The 18442-nt window shown below is 40.0% G+C and overlaps 2 protein-coding genes across 5 annotated transcripts in view; both read left to right on the top strand.

Moving 5' to 3' along the window:
• Positions 1–1440: 1440 nt before the first annotated feature.
• Positions 1441–18442, top strand: part of LOC119556000 (rho GTPase-activating protein 15) — a 28056-nt gene continuing 11054 nt past the window's right edge. Inside the window, exons 1-2 of one of the 4 annotated variants that reach the window (XM_037867735.1) lie at positions 1441–1597; positions 3662–4375. In XM_037867735.1, the coding sequence (XP_037723663.1) occupies positions 3836–4375 (540 nt within the window). In that variant the 5' untranslated portion in view covers positions 1441–1597; positions 3662–3835. Of the gene's footprint in view, positions 1598–3265; positions 4376–11457; positions 11572–15855; positions 17906–18442 lie in introns of those variants that run through there. The other 3 variants (XM_037867732.1, XM_037867734.1, XM_037867733.1) reach the window with 3 other exon arrangements.
• On the top strand, positions 12527–13428 carry LOC119556001 (calmodulin-like). The gene is made up of 2 exons (XM_037867736.1): positions 12527–12685; positions 12747–13428. Exon 2 carries the CDS (start codon positions 12792–12794, stop codon positions 13233–13235), a length of 444 nt encoding a protein of 147 aa, XP_037723664.1. The 5' UTR covers positions 12527–12685; positions 12747–12791; the 3' UTR covers positions 13236–13428.

Raw genomic sequence — 18442 nt, 5'->3', positions numbered from 1 at the left:
ACTCACCTGGGGCATATCGGCTGGAGACCCCACTCCCTCAGCCCAGTGACTCACTAGCGCCCGCTGATAAAAAAATTCCACAGAACGATTTGTTCGTTTGCGAACTCAAGGGGAGGAAAAGCCACTGCATTAATAAATACGAAGTTCTTAACTTAATCTCAAGTGGCCACATTTTCATATCACTTTTATAGAGTTGTCTATCAAAGAGACGATGCTTGAGAATTTTACAGAAAGATTTAATATAAAAAAAAAATAATATAACATATTTATCATCGTAAGAACAGACTACTGGATCAGCAAAGTATATAAACGCGAATATGATATGATATGATATTTTTTACGAATTTCCTTCTCAAAGTGAAAATCAGAAATCTACATTCCTCATTTAAAGCAATAAAAATAAATATAAAGCTAAGATTCAGATTTTATGATTTTAAATGGAGATTGTGGGTTTTCAAAATTGCGGTTCTGAATAAGAGGCTGTTGCATGACTTAACTTTGTGGTTTTTTGGTTTTTAAAAAAGGGGGTTGGGTTTTTGAAAGTGTTAACTTTTTATTGAAACATATGAATGACTGTTTTAAAATGCCTTATCATATAAAGTTGTATATTTGCGATTTTCTTATTGGTGAATGTAAAGCCAAAAAAAGGGTTTTTACAAAAAGGGGGGTTTTGATAAGGAGGGTTTTTGAAAGAGCAGATATGTTGGTTTTTATAAAAGGGGGTTGGGTTTTTAAAAGGGCTCATTTTTTAGTGAAACATAAGCATGACTGTTTTAAAATCCTCATTCAACGGGTTATCATATAATGGTGTACTTTATTTATTTTCTTAATGGTGATTCTAAAGCAAAGAATTGAGTTTAAAAAAAAAAACAGGGTTTTGAAAAGGGGGGTTTTTGAAAGGGCAGATATTTCTTTGACAAAAAACCGGATTGTTTAAGTTTTTTTTGTTATTTTGGGGGTATCAATTCGTCGACGCACTGCTCCCTGACCCTCCCCCTATTCTCCGCCCCCTTTTTTGGGGTCTCTCCCTTTCCGTTTGACGTTTGCGTGGGCTGTCGACGCCTCTGCTGCTGTCAACCGCGACGGCGGCGTCGACCGAGGCAGAGGCAGAGGCAGAGGCAGAGGTGCGGCCGGTGTTTCTTCAGCTTTCGGTTACATCTATTTTATTTCCATATCTATCGTACCCGTATTGCTATCCCCATTCGGTATTGTTTTGCCCAGCCGTTGTTTTGCTTGGGCCTTTCGGTTTTTGGTTTTCGGTTTTAGGTTTTAGGTTTTTTCGCTTTTCGGTTTCTGATTTTTTTTGTTTATTTCCAGTTGCTTTGTGTGTTAGTTAGTCGCTTTGTAGTTTGGATTTTAGCATTTTAGTCGCCTGTCAACCGCCGTCCCTGTCGTTTTGCTCCTCGGTTTCGGTTTCGTTAATTTGTTGTTGATTTTCAGTTGATTTTCGGTTGATTTTGATGTGGATGTGCCAGTGCCGAATGCACTTAATTAAAGTTACGCGTACGTGACGATTGCAGTTGCAATTTCGTGTGCCGCTGCTGCAGCTGCAATTTCTGTTGCATCTTTGGCGGCAATATCAATAGTGTTGCTATCAGTGAGTAATGCACTCGTAATTGGGTCTGCAGAGATACAAAATCAAGAGCAAACAGAGCACATTTGTGGGCAAAATACTAGGGGCTTGTGGAAAAAAATATTAAGAAAGATTCCCCGACAAAGTTGTGATTTGTGGGCATAAGTATTACCTATCGTTTAGTTGTAAACTAAGGGTTATATTATATTTGCCACTGTTTTTCGCATTTGCCAAAACCATTTCCTAATTACCTTGCAATCACTGCCCGGCAACCAAAAACTGGAAAAACTGAGCAATTGCATTATCACTTTTCGTAGGTCCACAACTATTATTTTGACTGCAGCTGTGCGTGTGTGTGGCACACACAGCTCACACACTCACACTCGCACACATGATAAGCGCCAACGAAAACAAGCATGGCCATAAAAACAACAACACAACGGTGGGCAGTGATAAACACCCCGCGACAAGTGTGTAAAACATTTAAACGCACAGTGGAATGGCATCATCTTTCGCAGCTTACATTTTCCTTCTTTTTTTTTTACATATTTCGACTGGCTTTTTTGGGTGAAAGTCGTGATTGATAAGCCCTCTGTCCTCTGTCACCCATTTATTTGTCTTCCCCCCTCCAATTTGTGTCACTATTGTTCTCCATCTGGCATCTGGTGTCGGTTTTTCAATGTATTTATGTATATTCCACATGCCGCACATTGTTGTTTCTCGATTTGCATGCCGACTAGGCGAAGAAAGCTCTCGATAAGGAGCCATAGAGGGGGTAAATAAATAAAAGACAACCCGAATAATGGGAGTACAGTGGTTCTGGAAAAGTCAATATTCTATTAGTTTCAAAAACATGTTCACCAAGCCAGTTAATCAAAATTGCTATAAACATTATATATTGCTAACCCTATACCGGTATTGAACCAAATCGGGGTACTAATTTTCATAAATATGAATAGCTGGCTGGATAATGTAACGCGACTGCAAATTCGTGTTTGAAAATTATTTTTAGAAAAAAACATTATCAATTTCCAGCCAAAGGAAGGGGGTTTTTGGTAAAAAATTATTCTCAACCTACATAAAAAAGATTTGACAACCCTATACATGCTTACGACATGCTCCCAAGACCTTGCTAAATAAATCTATTCAAAAAACAAATTCTTTTTTTTTTAATGTAATAAATTTATTACAAAGCTAATTTTCTATGTTGTAATATTCTCAGATAAAAATTTTTTTCTATGTAAAATAAAATTTTTTTTTTTTTAAATGTAATTAATTTATTACAAAGCTACTTTTTCTATGTTTGTATTCTCATGAGAAAATAAAATAATTTTCTAGGTAAAATACACCATTTTCAAGGCTTGAGCTGCACAGTGACCTGGCTGAAATACATTTCGAAGGCTACAAAATCACTCCGCAACCACTGTGCGCCTAGAAGAGCTCCATAAACAAAACAAAAGCACCAAAAAAAAAAAACAAAAAGTTACCAACAAAGTCTGCAAAAAGAAGCAACAGCCAAAGCGGCAAGAAACGCGATTACGCCAACGAGCGCTGCCGGCGTCGACGTCGCAGTCAGCGACGCAGTCGGCGTCGCAGTCGGCGTTGGCGGTACGGTAACGCTGGCGCCCGAACAGGGCAAGCGGTTAGCAGTTAGCGATTTAGTTGGCCGTCGCTGCCCGAACGCGTCTCCCGTGCTTTAATTCTCAGTTTTCGATTTTCGACTTGCCATAGTTCCCCAGTTCCCAGTACCCCCACTCCATTTCCATGTGGCCTCGTGTAATTATGACATTTTCCCGGGCGTTACGTTTTTAATATTGATTTGTGGGCCCCAAGAAAAGCACTCCCCCGCAAAAGAAACAAAAAGAAAGAGGGAAAAAACAAAGATAAGAGTGGAAGGTGTTGCTCATGTCTTTGGTTGGTACACCGAAGAAAAATTCTAGGAACCTATGGGATTAACTGAGTGAAAACTAATGAAAAAACCTAACAATGGCTGACTAAGAAAATATATATAAAACTGATAATAAGTAACATCAAACCCTGTGATATTTTAGCCTAATAAAGCCTTAAACCAACACAATTTCTTTTCAGTGCACCTCTCCCACACATGAAACAAAGATATAGCAACGAAACCAATAACAATAAAACCAATGAGTGCCAAGTGAAGAGTGGAGAATTGAGAATTGAGAAAGAGAAGAATCGTGTGCAGATTTCGAGTGTGTTTTTTTTTTTGTTTTTTTTTGGTTTTCTCAAAGTGTGATCATCATGGCCGGCGATGCGGAGAACAAAAGGGGCTATCGCACCATATTTCGCAGCATTTCCCAGGTGTTCTACGCCAATGCCAAAAACTCCAGTAGCACGAACAACTCCTACAACAGCAACAACAACAACAACAATACCAGCAGTTACAACAACAATAACGATTGGAATACCCTTACTGAAAACGAGGGAATCGGTAGACTTACAGTCACGCTCACCAGCATAACACCACCCACAGCCACATGGACATCGACATCGCCCACCATCTCCATATGCACAACAGCATCCTCATCGACGGTGTCCTCATCATCGCCGTTGGCCAACCGAGCGGCGAGATCGGCGGAGAATATATCCTGCAGCGAGTGTGGAAATCCAGATCCGTATCAAAGTCAGGAAATAAACCCCCCAGCACCACAACTCCAGGCAAATTATCAGAATCAGGAGGAAAAACCCCTTCCAGTCACCAGTTCTGGTCAAAACCGAAAGCTAAGGGCCAGTTCCATGCTAGATCTGACCTTCAACCATCGCCATCAGAACGCCTTGAGGGTAAGTTTCGACCTCTTTAATTACCCGCCATAACATATCCATCAAATTGAGATAAAGACACCGCCTTCCGAATGGTATTAGCCAGCCCATCGATCAGTGACATACCATCCATTTAATAATCAGCATAGGAATATGGTGATTTGAACCTAAAGAAAGTTTTAGTTCTAGGGGAAATGCCATAAGTTGGGGTTACCTCTATGTGGTACTTTTTTATTAAATCAATTTTAAGTACTGATTAATTAGTCAATATTATTCAGTCAAACAACCTGTTCAAAAGTAAAACCTCTACCATAGAAATGTATATTAAGAGGGCCTAATAGAGACAGTTGTGAAGATTTGATTTCCCCTTTGAATGAAGAAAAGAAAAACCCCCAACTACTTAAGCGATCTTCAACTGATAACTCGTATCAGCTTGATTTATCGCCGATTCATAGGATTTCCCTGGCCCACGAGTTTCACTGGCCCACCGATTTAAACTCGTTTATGGTCCGTTAGCGGTCTTTTATTGGAGGGCTGGGTTCGGTACGAAGAGCTGCAGCCAAAATTTGCATTCCAAGTGAAAGTGAGACCGGAACGGGTTCCGAAAGAGTTCCGTTGGGTCCGAAAGTGAAAAGCTATTTTCCACTAGGGCAAGTTTTGTGGGGTCCTTTACGATCGATCAGATTGAACTAATTTTTAATTCACTCCCTAGAAGAGCGGAAATGCCATATTTTTATTTATTTAATGACCTTGTCTATTTGGTACATTTTGAATTGCTGACAAACAGTGTTCATACATCCGTCAAGCCACACATTCTCATATTTCCGTTTGTATGTAGAGTGCGATTACAACTATTTCGTAACCTTAACCTTGATATATGAATGAACATATATTTTTGTGCTCTTCAAGACGAAACCATAACCAAGTGATATAATATAAGTATTTTTTATATGTTCTTAAAAAGTGAATAATATAATATACCGCCAAAATTAGTTTGTGAGATGGCTTAAAATGACCATTAATCACTTAAATAGTATTGGTCTGGGTAAATAGTATTTGGAAATGTGATTGCAAGGGGCCGGTCGACCGCACAGCGGTGTTCATTGTGCCACCCAAAAAAAAATAAAACCCGGTCCCGAACTCGAGCTTATGAGGTTTTCCAACTGATGCAATGCCAAAATGCATTGCGCATGGTCTTATTTCGTTTTAATTCGTTTTATTTGTCTGTTTCGTTTTTCGTTGCGTGTTTTGCCCGTTTGCCTTTGCCCACTTTATCATCTTTTAGTCCGCCCCGTCTTCGTTTTCATTTTCATTGTTTTCTTTATTTACTTGGCGACTAATTGCAACTGCAGCTGCGCATGCGTTTTGTGCGCGACTTGCAGGCGTTTTGGACGCGTTTTCAGCGCGGTTTTCGCCTTGCAGCAATCGCGAATGCAGGCCAAGAAAATAAATAAGACCAGGAAAGAAGAATAAACCATAACAGCCCGAGTCTCATTAGCAACCAATTGCTAAGCGAATCTCTCTGATGCGACTGAAAGACCATAAAACGCATACACGGTTACAAAACTACTTACCACAACCATGAATAATAAAAAATTAAATAGAAAAATTCGTTTAATGAGTATTATATGTTTAGTTCCTAAACACTTTTTTTAAAGATTGCTTATAATATAAAAAACAAAAAAATAAATGTGATATTATCTAAACCACATATGGATTAATCATAAAATGAGTATTATAACTAACTATAACTAGGCCAAAATAAGTATTGATGACTGGATGAGCAAACATTTTCAAATCATTAATATTCAGTTTTAAGCCTCTTCTTAGATTATAAAATACATTATAATAATTTTTAACAAGTAATCACCTTTTAATAATCATCTTACAATTTACAATTCAATTTAATTTAAACCACATATTAATTAATCATAAAATGAGTATTATAACTAAGTAAGCCAAAATAAGTATTGATGAATGGATGAGCAAACATTTTTAAATCATTGATATTTAGTTTTAGACCTTTTCTTAGATTATAAAATACATCATAATAATTTTATCCAAGTAATCACCCCTTAAAAATCATCTTACAATTTAATAACTTAAGAAGCTCCCCGCCTTCCCTTTTTTTTTTTGCCGTGCAGAGGTTTATCATTTGGTTCGCTGGCTGACGAGTAAAACAATTTTGTCATCAGTCGACGGGCACAAATACACGTACACGTACCCAGTCGGTCACATAGATACTATGTGCATTATTTCCATTTGGCTTTGCTTTATTTATGCATTTCATTTCCTCGCTCTGATTTGCCCCGCACTTCTGCTTCGAAATTTCTCTTTTAATTTGATTTTTCTTTGTTAATGCAGCGCCAAGTAGAATCGTCGTCTGAATCGTCTGATTGACACTTGAACTGACATTCCCATTTCAATTCGAATTGGGACTCGTATTCGTACTGGTACTCGTACTCGTGTATTCCAATTTCAGCTTCCGTTCTTACCCTCTCACCCCTTGAATGTGTCATTTGTTTCTCACAATTTCGCCTCCTCATTTTGTATCTCCCGGTTTTTATCTTGAATGGTCCTATGAGTCAAGTTACAGGAGCTATACTGATAGGGAAATTCGGAGATGAGATATCAGACTATCATTGACATCCTAAGATTGATAAAACCTCAAGTGGTATACTTCTGAACATTTTTAGTTTTCGAATTTTTTCCTAGCTGAAATAAACAATGGTGTTCTATATACAACCCGTTGAATAATTCTTCTGAAATTAAAGAGGTAAACCTTTTTATAAGAATTTATATTTTATTATTAGTGTTATAATATGGTATAATAATAACATTATTTAAATGAATAATATGAAATATTTTGTTATAAAAATTGTATTCAAAATGAATACCCAAAAACCAATTTAATAAAGGTTCTTTCTAATTAGCTGTACAATCGTATAATTTGTAATAAGGGTCATAACCAAAAATTGAGTAAATTTTTATCGCCCCTTACACGCCAATTTCCACAAATTGTTTTATTTATCAATTATTGACTAATTCTCCGGATTAGATTTTATGCTTGAGTAGTATAAACCATCGAATGAGTCACACGTCGTTGGTCAATAAAAAAGACTCCAATTTAAGTTTTTTTTTATTTTAATTTGAGGCGTTGACAAAAGCTGCTGGCTTCGGTCACCGCCCCCCACTCTTTTCCACTCGATCTATCTGTTGCTGCTGTCGCGCTTAATAAAATTCATTAAAAAAGGAGAAGACCGCGGCCCAACAACAATAATAACCATAAAGTAATATGAGGGCGATGGGGGGGGGGGGGGGGGAGGAGATGGAAGGGGGTGGCATCGAGGGGTAAGCAACAATACAAGCACATGCAGCATTCAGCGCAGATATAGAGTTGGTAATTTAACTACTTTATTGCTAGATATAAGAGGACGGGGATACTTACATCTAACTACAAGCAATTTCTTAAAATCCTTAAAAATAAAAATAAAAAATCTTAATAAAGCAATTTATTTATTTATTTTAAAATCAAGGGAAAGCATTTCGAGAGCTGTAGCTAGTTGCTAGTTTTGGCTAGGTCTTAATTTTTTTTCTTTTTTTTTTTTTTTCTAAAAGGTGTATATTTATTCAGAATTAACGGGTATACTGCTACCTATGTGGCAGCTTAAGCAGGTTGTAAGTATAGGGGATAACAAAGTGTTGGTATAAAAGATTATACATTAGTACTTTTCATTTGCAATTTAATTAGATCAGACTTGGAGGGTATTAAATATATCTTAATGGAAGGTCATGTAGGTGGTATCTTTTAAGTCTTCTTCTTGTTGGTCTCCAAAAAAGCTTCTTCGCCAGGGAGTTATGATGAGATCCAAGGCGTCTGAAGTAGTTTTCAACATGCGTACGACAAACGTCGCCCAATTTTTTTTTTTTTTTTGACTCATGTCTACAAATTTTAAACCTCTTAAAAGGGCGTCTAAAAGTATGCTATAGAAAAGTTAGTTCGTCGTTCGACATTTATCCAGGGCACAAAAAATAAAATAGCATACTTTTACACACCTTTATATAAGATATCCCTTTTTTTGCGTACGTTTACAATTATAAAGATATTTATGATCTTGTTTTAGCTGCTTAAATTAATACAAATAGTATATCAACCAAGCCAAATTCGATCTGTAAGTTCGTTGTATATCCAGCGTTTTTAATTATCATCTCCCGACAACACTGCCTTGCAACTCATTACCGACGAAAACATAATGCTGCCAAAGACGCGAGTCTGGGGTTCTGGACAGGGACATGGATGTGGATGTGGATGTGGATATGGACGGGGATGGGGATGGGGACTTGGACAGGGCCGTCAGCCATCAACCATCAACCATCATCCACGGGCCATGAGCCGTGGGCCACCCTTTTAATTCTTCGTTTTTTCGGGGGAAGAAGGCAGCCGAGGAAGACCCGCAGAAAAGCCAAACCAAATATGAGCCGGGGTAAAAAAAGACATGGAAGCCGAAAGCGAAAACATGAAAATATGTTCTTAAGAAATTTATTTGCCAGGCATTGCGAATAAAAGATGCCCCTTGTTGAAATAAATTCAAAATTTTTGTCATCTACAAATTGGTTTTAATAAACTAAATGAAAAAAGGAATATGAAATTACTAGTCTTTAGTTAAGTGGATTGCACTGTGTGTTGATTCCTAGTTTTGAGAGTATAGTTTTATAGATATAGATAACATTTGTCAGCTTTTTGGGTCTTACCATCAGTGAAGTTCGTGTATATTCCCCGCTTGTGTGGCATACAGGGTAGCCAAAAAAAGCAAACAGTTGCCTGCAATGTTGGTCACAGCCTGAATGCATTTCTTTCTTTCGATGTGGATGTGTGTTGCCCGTTGTTGTGTATCTGCTGGATACATTTGATGCCGACGGCAGCCAACAGCCAACAACAACAATTGTGTTCATTGTGCTTAATTAATTTAGTTCAAAGATCAAGCGAGCATATTGCTGAGCATCGACTGCAGTGCGATTCCTCTGCGGCTTCTCCCCATTTCCATTCTCAATCTCATTCTGAGTCTCCATCTCATTCTCACTCTCGTTCTCGTTCTCAATTTCTCTGCCCCTGGATCACTGTTTTCCGCCAAAGATGCTTCTATAGTATATCTTCCCTTTCCGTATTTTCTCCCAGTTCTGTTTTATATAGACTACGATATTTGCCCATTCCGGGGTGTTCTGCAAATATCGGACACTTGCTAAAACACTTGTGATATACTACATTATTATTATGTAGTATTATGGATCTTGAATACATATCTAAATAGGCTTTGTGACTACAGTCGGGATCATTTCAATAGCAAATATGTTCTAATATGTCCTGAAAAACTAATCCAGATCCACCAGAGTAATTGAACCTTTTTTAGAACCTTATTTGTTTCTACCTTACTTATAAGTTTTGTTAGTTTTTATTATTTTTATTTTAGCAGTATCTTTAGCCGACATACATATATTTGTTCAGAAGATCCTGAAAAACAAATGAAACCCAATTTACGAACTTCGTATGATTTTCTCAACCGTATTTAGCAAAAGGCTTGGTTCATGTTCAAAGTACAGCTCTCATTTCCATACTCGAGTCACTTGCAATAAAGTGTTGAGCAAAGCTACAGATATTGTAATCGGTTGACGAAACGGTTGTGTATACTTGAGCAGTGTTTAGCATTCATCATGGTTAGTTCCCCGGGCCTCGCCCCCTCGCGAATCCGATTCCAATTCCATTCCCATATATTATTTGGTTTTTTCTGCACCCCCACCTCAAAAGCGAACTCCCAACTCGGGACCCCCTCCCGAAAGACCGTTCTCGATATGCTTAATTAGGCAACGGGCGTTGAGTATAAAAAGCGTCTTTTGTCGCTGCCACGCCCCACGCCCCATGCCCCACCCCCCACCCCCCATGCCCCTCCCCCAACCCTTCACACACGCACACACACACAGGGAACCACACATGTTGCCCATGTTCCATTACACACATGTGGTTCAGTTTCAGTTCAGTTTAGTTTGGTTCTGTTCTGCTCTGGGCTTTGCCTCCCCATCGCTGATCTCTGGCCAACACTAGTCAGCATGGAGTTGCGAACGGGACTGTTGCCCGCGTGCTTCCATGAGCAATTCCGTAGTGAGTGTACCTAGGGCTCAGCCAATCACCCCATTGATTCATTTACTTTGAGTCACTTAATGTACATAGATTATTAAATTATTTTATATTATATAGTTCAAAAACCAGAAGAATAATAGGCCCATATATGTAGATTTCAATACTTTTATAGAATTACCATTAGAAAATTTGGTACTGTACCTTATTTTGTACCTAGTTACTTAGAATAACAATAGTTTAACTTTTGTGGCTTGAGTCGAAAACGACCTTTCGACTTACTGACTGGATTAACCTAAAAGAATATTTAAGCATAAACAGAGAGAAATATCCAAGAACATTGTTCTTGAATTGAGAACATTCGTTCTTAAAAACCGTGTAATAACATTTTGGTATCAATGTTCTCAATATTAGAACGGAATAGTGAGAAGAGAAAAGTTAAATTGAGTTTATTTAACAACTTTTTGATAGGTATACACTACTGACTGGACTAATAGTTTATTTGTTGAGATATAACATGCAACAAAAATGTCGATATATTTTTAAGAACATTTTCAACTTAGATGAGAACGTTAGAATTTTCTATGTGTATGTGTTTTGGCTTAATATATTAAAATGCAATTTGGATCTAGGTGGCCATGACTTTTTCGAATAAATCCAGGTAGTTGAGTTTTAAGCAAGTGTCGTATGGCCTTTAAAACCGCGCTTATAATTCCCAACCTTTTGTTTGTCGATGAATTTAACTAGTCTGAAGGATTTAGGGGTTGGTGCATTGTGCCCACTTTTGCTGACTAGTGTGGAGTGCTCAAGTTCCCTGGGTGACCGGAGGTCGGCATCGCCATAGCCACCGACTCTTTTGGCGTCGACGTCGACGCTGACCGCGACTGCGGCGTCAGTCGCTTACGAGGCGGACCGCCACCCAAGAAAATTCTCGGCGGCATCTTGAGTTCCAATTCAGTTGATATTCTGTTAAATTCGCGAACGCGTCGCGCCTGGAGCTCCGATCCGATTCGATACGATCCGTTACGATCTAATCATGCCAGGCCCGATTTCGTAATATTCCGATCCGAAACTCGTCTTATCAGTGGTACAAAAAGAGACTGGCCAAATTATAATTTTTGTTTTGGTGCTGGTGTTTCGGGAATAGAACACAAACAAATGGATGTTTTACATAGAACCTCGAAGAGTGGATCTGTTGTGAGGGAAATCGAGAGAGATATGAGATAAGCGCTGTGAGATAACTCGGCTCGGAAATGGAAAAATCATGGGGCCAAGCCCCGTTTTAATTTTTTTCTGTGTTTTTGTTTGTTTCTGAATTACAATATATTGTACGCATTCATCATCATTCATTCATTTGTCGCCATCCGCAACTGTATGGCGATGAATCATCGACACAGGCAAATCCGTAGATACTTTACAATCTCGGATTTACATGCCACATGGAGTGGAAGTGGTTGCAGTTTCGATTTCATTGTTGTCTCCTTGGGAGCTGCACAACTTGGGAGGGTTTTGTTGACGGGGTCAAGAAGGTCTTGGCGAATGCCCAAAAGTATGCAAGTCGGTAACAAAAGGTGGTAATTCGGCAGTCCAAAATGTGGAACTTTTTGGACATATCAAATAGGAACTCTTCTTTCTTCACTTCTAAGATCTTTGAAAAATAATTGGTCAATATATAATGTGCCAGTTGGGTTTAGCTGACCCCAAACTTGAATTATTGACTAATAGCTGCACTAATAGCTTCATCTATAGAAAAAGTAATTCGTGATGTAATTAAAGTGTTTGGAAAATGGATAAGCCCATAATCGGAATGAGTGTATTGCAAACTTACGGCTTCGTGACCCCGACGTTAGTTGGTGCAAAGTTTTTAGGTAATTCTTAAACAAAATATATTGATAGTTTGATGAAAAATGTTTCGCACATAGTAGGCTCTAAGGTTTTTTTTAAAAATCCCCATTGGTAGTTTGATGAAAAATGTTTCGCACATAGTAGGCTTTAATGTTTTATTCAAAAATCCCCAATCACAGGAGGCCGTGAAAACCAATTCCATTATGTCAGGTCCACATTTAGTTCATTCAAAGTTCAAACGCGGCTCGGGCAACACCGGATACCAAAAATATATTTTTGTTTATTTCCATTTTTAACTGAAGTGCAAAATTTCAAAATTCTCTGATAAAATTTGTACAAAGAAAAGTGGAAATTGAGTGAGTAGAGCCAGTTTTGTGGGAGTATTATGTTAAAAATATAATTGGAAATTCGAATAAGGGGGTGAAGCACTGACTAGCATTGAAAACCGAACCAATTGCCGACATGAGCGAATCACATAAGGCCGAGTTGAAGGAGATCTATGCTCTGTTGAACAAGGAGAACTCCTCGGGGGTCATCACCATCGAGGATCTGGATGCGGTGATGCAGCAACTGGGCCGCCGTCCCAGTGCCGAGGAGCTGCGCGAGATGGTCCTGGCGGCGGACTCCGAGGGCAGTGGATCCGTGGACTTCCAGCGCTTCTGCCGCATGATGATACGCGCCGAGCGGGAGCAGCTGCTCCGCGAGTCCTTCCAGCGCTTCGATCGCGACGGCGACGGCGTCCTCTCCGCCGAGGAGCTCCAGCTGGCCCTGGAGGAGACCCTCGAGGAGGAGCCCGACCGGGCCGCCGTCCAAGAGATGATGCAGGAGGGCGACCCCGAGGGCACCGGGTTCATCTCCTGCGCCAACTTCATGCAAATGGCCCTCAAGTACCAGAAGGACGAATAGGGATGGTTGCCACTAAATTCAAATTCCTTTTGAATTGTCAGGGTTCCCCATTTGTGATCAAGCTTGGCCTGCAGAAAATTCTATGTCCAAAGGTTCCAAACACACACACACACACAGACCAAGTCCTGCCCAGAGAAATGGCAAAATTAGACATTTCCTTAAATAAATGTACATATAATACTTGCTGAATACAGAAACATTGTATAGCAAATAATAACTTTGCCCATGGGATTCAGATTAGAAACTCGCTTGAGGAACTTCGTATACCAAAGGGAAACGAAACGCAAACAGTCTTGCACTTTTCATAAACACCCTCTATATATTTGTAATATTTGTAGAGTTGCTACTTTAATGGAAGCTGCAATACGAGGTTAAATACAAATATGTACATATAAATATTGGTAAGATCAATGAAGATTTAAAGATTTATTAAATACGAGAAGATCTTTTAAATTCCTTTACCTAAGTTGTAGTGTTTCCTACCCCTAACCTTAGTTTACTTAGATAACTTTGGATTAAAGGTGTATTTCTTGTAACAATTGGATGTCAAGATTGTAAAACATGTTTAGGCAGCTCAAAACCAAACCGGTTTCCCTTTTAGGCCCCAAGACGATTATGATTAATGGCCGCAATCCTAGATCAAAGAATCGCCAGTGAGACGCAGTCTTTCCAAAAGAGATTTTAAGATCCACCTTCAAGATATATGTACACGATTTCCCCACTTACGCTGATCAGAAGATTAATGTAAGGCCCCCCGTTTCTTGGCACCTTAACTCCATTAGGGCCACTCTCGCCTTCCGTTTGGGACATCAGCGCACTATAAGAAAAAAGGTGCTTCAAAATATTAAAGTGTATTTCATTTTTCTGTTAACAAATAAAATAGTACCTTTCGACCTATTTTTTACCTTTTTCTGTTTTAAAGAAAATCACTGACATTTTATTAAGGATCTCTCGAATAAGGTTCAATATTTGATATCTGTTTGTAAGAAAAAGGCATTCAATATACTATTTGGAAAGAAATAAAATAAAAATTTAATTTAGATGTCTTCTTCTGTTTAAGGAGTGATGGTAAATCAGAATCAAAAATATTAAATATTTACTTAAGCAATGAAACTCTTTAAATAATCCCATATAAGATGTATTTCCGAAAGCACTACAAATCTTTTCTTAGAACTCTTCAACCTAAAATGTTGTTTCTGTAAATTAAGAAAGTAATAATTTTCTCAGTGTGGGCCATGCACATTCCATATTCCACGTTCCACATTCCATTTACCTGGCGGCACCTGTGAGGCGTAGGTGAGGAAGTCGACGATCGTTACACAATTCTCGGCTGGCCAACCTGTTTCTCGGGGGTTTTCTCCCTTCTCCCTGCACACCTCTCTTCGCTCTGTCAGGGCCACCAGTTTGGGTTCGAGGGGGGTTCGAGGGGAGGGCAGGGGCCACGCCCCCTTCGACCGACATGGTTTGGTGGATCGGCTTGTGACTCATCCCCGTAAATCAACAAAAACAAAGGCCAAATGAAACCACTGTAGAATTCCAGCCAGAAGAGCTGCATTCAGTTAATGTAGAACCCTTGGGCATTGGGGTTTTTTATTTGTCAAAAAAAGATTAAAGTTCATTCCCTCGAGCGATGTGCTATAAATTATTTTAGAAAAAATCGGCAATCATTAATTTAAAATGCTATACTCCTAAAGAGCTTTGTAACAAATGTTTCAACTGGTTCTAATAACACACAATTTAAAAACAGTTTAAGTGAATAGTACACATTTTGGATGGTAGTATATCATTCTTTAGAAGCGTTAAATAAAGGATACAATACTTTGGTACACCTTGAGCTATTGTACAGCAATGTAAAAATGGATCGGGGTCACCAAACTGGTCTAAATACATCACATCTTGGGGCCAATTGAGTGCAGAGTGCAGCGACTTTGGCTGAGATAATGAGTATCGGAAGCGGGCCAGAAAGAGGGGCTATTGAGATAGAAATAAAGATAGGGGGTAGTGTCTTCACTTAAGTCTCAACTTTAAACAGTTCAAAAGCATTGACTTTTCACACTGCGAGAAATAGGATCGTTTTTGAGATGATATTTTTTCCACAACTGATTCAAAAATTGATAGGATATTAAGTCGTTTTGAGGAAATTACGTTAAATACAAATTTTGAATATTTCTTTTAAATTATAAAACTACAAAAATTAATTTGTAAAAAAATTACTTTTTAATATTTTATTTCGAAGATTAAGAAAAAATTTTTTTTTTATCTTACAAGAAAGTCAATGAACTACAGTTGTAGGTGTGATTTTATTATCCGAAAGAATATCAGTTATTTTCTAACTTTTACCTATGCAAAGGTCTTGAAAGAAAAATTATTTTTTGATAAAAATTAAAAAAAAAAAAATTTCTTTTTGTATATTTTACACAAAGTGTGTGTATGATTTTTCTTTAAAAAAATTGAATTACAGTTTTTTTTTGGTACCTAATGATTACTGATAAAAATGTAAACATACTCTCAAAATGATGTGAAAAAGGTGACAAATCTCGAAATATAGACGCAATAAATTGCAGTGTATTGAATTCACTTGAACACAGTGCTCACTCGTTATCTCTCCGGGTCTCTCGTTTAGCCGTTATTTTCTCACTTAATATTGAATTATGACATGACGCAGCGGCGATAAGAGAAAGTAGTGAGATAGAGAGAAAGAAAGCGGGGAAATGCCACAGCAGGCGAAGGACATCAACGACAACTTCGCCATGGAGACGCACATTTACGAGAATTTGCCGAGTGTGGGCGTGGCGGTGACCTCCGCCCTCTGTCCCTGCCCCTCCCACAAGGGTCACACCAACTTGGAGCTGCGAAAGTATTTCCCCCGCGAGACGATCTACGAGAATCTGTGCCGGGGCTGCGGCTATGGCGTGTTCGCCGCCCAAGGACGTTACTGTCATTTCTGTCAGTGCATCGTGAGTGGGGGGGTGGTGAGTCCGCCCCCTCCACCCTTTTCGCCACCCCCTCCCCCTCTCTCCACGGAGTGTGGTAATATTTATGAGAATATCTGCGATTTGTGCCGCGGCATTTACAGCGACAACGAGCGATGCCAGTGTCAAAGGTCAGCGGAGTCGCCCACTGCCACGCCCGCAGCCACCCCCACGCCACCCACTCCGCCCACCAAGGTCAAGTCGCGCTCTCTGCTGGGCTACTCCAAGTCCAGTGCAGCGACCTTGACCCGTCTCTTCGGCTCTCTTAAGCAGCTCAATCGCTCTTCGTCGCTGCAGCGAAGGCTCTTCCCAAGGACCTCCAACGGCGGCGGCTCCGGCTCTCTGGAGATCATCCACAACGTTGACGAGGTCTTCCGCACCCAGGAGACCTTTGACCTTCGCCGCATCTGCGAACTCAAGCTGCAGCAGCAGCAGCTTAAGAGCACCAGCCAGAGTGATCAGCACATTTACGGTCGCGTAAGAGAGCCCGAGCCGCAACCGCAGCAAGAGAAAGATCAAGAGAGCCCCGGTCAGAATAGAGAGCGCAAGAAGCCGCGTGTTTCTGGCATACGCCTGCTGCAGGACGAAAGAGCGGCGGCGGCGGCAGCGTCCTTGTATCTCAACGAGAGCATTTGCCAGTGGATGACGTCACTGAGACGGCAGGTCCACCACTACGAGGAGGGGGCGTGGCAGCAGCCCAAGAGCGTGCCAGCGCGAAGAGATCACCAGGGGATCAGCTCTGAAGAGATTGCCAACGTCACACTGCGAAGGAGCAAGGACAACGCCGAAGAGAGTTGCCACCGGCCGCAGAATCTGATCGAGGACTTTAAGAGAAAGCTGCAAGTGAAGAGAGAGGCTAAAGAGTTGGCAAGCGAGCAGCGCAGATGTGCGATCACGGCCGAGTTTGTGAATGACTACCTAAGTGCTCTGAACGAAGAGAAAAGGCAGGCGGCCACGCAACAAGTGGGGCTGATCGAAGAGCAGGGGGCCAGAGATGCTAGGCCCCCACTGCCCCACCACCAAGTCTCTCTCTTAGGCCTAATGCAGAGCCTCGCCCTCTCCGGCAGCCTGCACGTGTGTGTGCGTGGCTTTCTCACCGCCTATGACAAATCGTTCAGTCAGTGGTTGTGGCAGCAACAACAACGTAGGCAACAACCGATCAACGGTTATCGCCGCCAGAGAGCGCGTGACTCAGTTGGGGGCTATGAATTTGAATGGCGCCTGGTTCTCTTCTTCGGCCCCAGCGATCGCTCGGCTTCAATTTCATTTACGCCAGCGATTTCGAAGAGAGACGACGTGTTTTCGGCTGCAGCGCAGCGTCGCGCGATTCGAAGTACGAAGAAGCGGAGTGTTGTGAGCGAGGGAGAGGAAGAGGGAGAGGGAGCGCGACCGCGAGCGGGAGCGGGAGCGGGAGAGGGTGTAAGCGGGGGCGAGAGCTCCACCAACAACAGCACCCATAAAAACAATAATAACAACAACAACAACAACATTCGAGCTTTGATGGCGGCGCCAAAGCCAAATGGCGAGGCAGAGCGCCCCACAAACAACAACAGCAGCAACAACAACAACAACAACAACTGTAGCAGCACCAACAACAACCACATTTGTGACAATGAAAGCGGCAACAACAACAACAGCACCACCACCACCAGTTGCAATGTCAGCGAGCAACAACAACAGCAACAGCAAATCACACAGGTCAACACTCATTATAGAAAAACAACAACAATCAAAAGCCAACCAAAAAAAAAAGCACAGAGAAAAACAACAAGTCACTCAAAAATAATTACCTCAAAAAATACGATTTAAAAATCCATTAATAATGTGATAAAAATGTACAAAATGTGATTAGGCAAATCGATTAGCACAGTAAAACTTTCATTAATCAAGCAATAAAAAAAAAATTCTTTAAAAATGCTTCAAAAAAAGTTAAAAAGACCTTAAAAATAATTCGAATTTTAGAGAATTTGAATTTTACAGAATTGTTTTTAAGCTATAGACTCCATATAATTAAAATTTAAATTTATAGAAGCAATATCAGTGAAAATTTGTTACTAGGTAACAACCTACAAGTCCTGTTCAAGTGTCAATATTAATTCATACTTTTTATTTTAAATATCATTAATAAGGCAAATAGTTCTGTGATAACTTTTAAAGAAAGTAGTATTTTTTTTTCTGAAATCACAATGTTCATTTTAAAGTGATAAAAATTATAAACCCCCTTTTGTTTTTTCT

Source organism: Drosophila subpulchrella, chromosome X (assembly GCF_014743375.2).
Source record: "Drosophila subpulchrella strain 33 F10 #4 breed RU33 chromosome X, RU_Dsub_v1.1 Primary Assembly, whole genome shotgun sequence".
NCBI lineage: Eukaryota > Metazoa > Arthropoda > Insecta > Diptera > Drosophilidae > Drosophila > Drosophila subpulchrella.
This window is presented reverse-complemented; position numbering and strand designations above follow the sequence as displayed.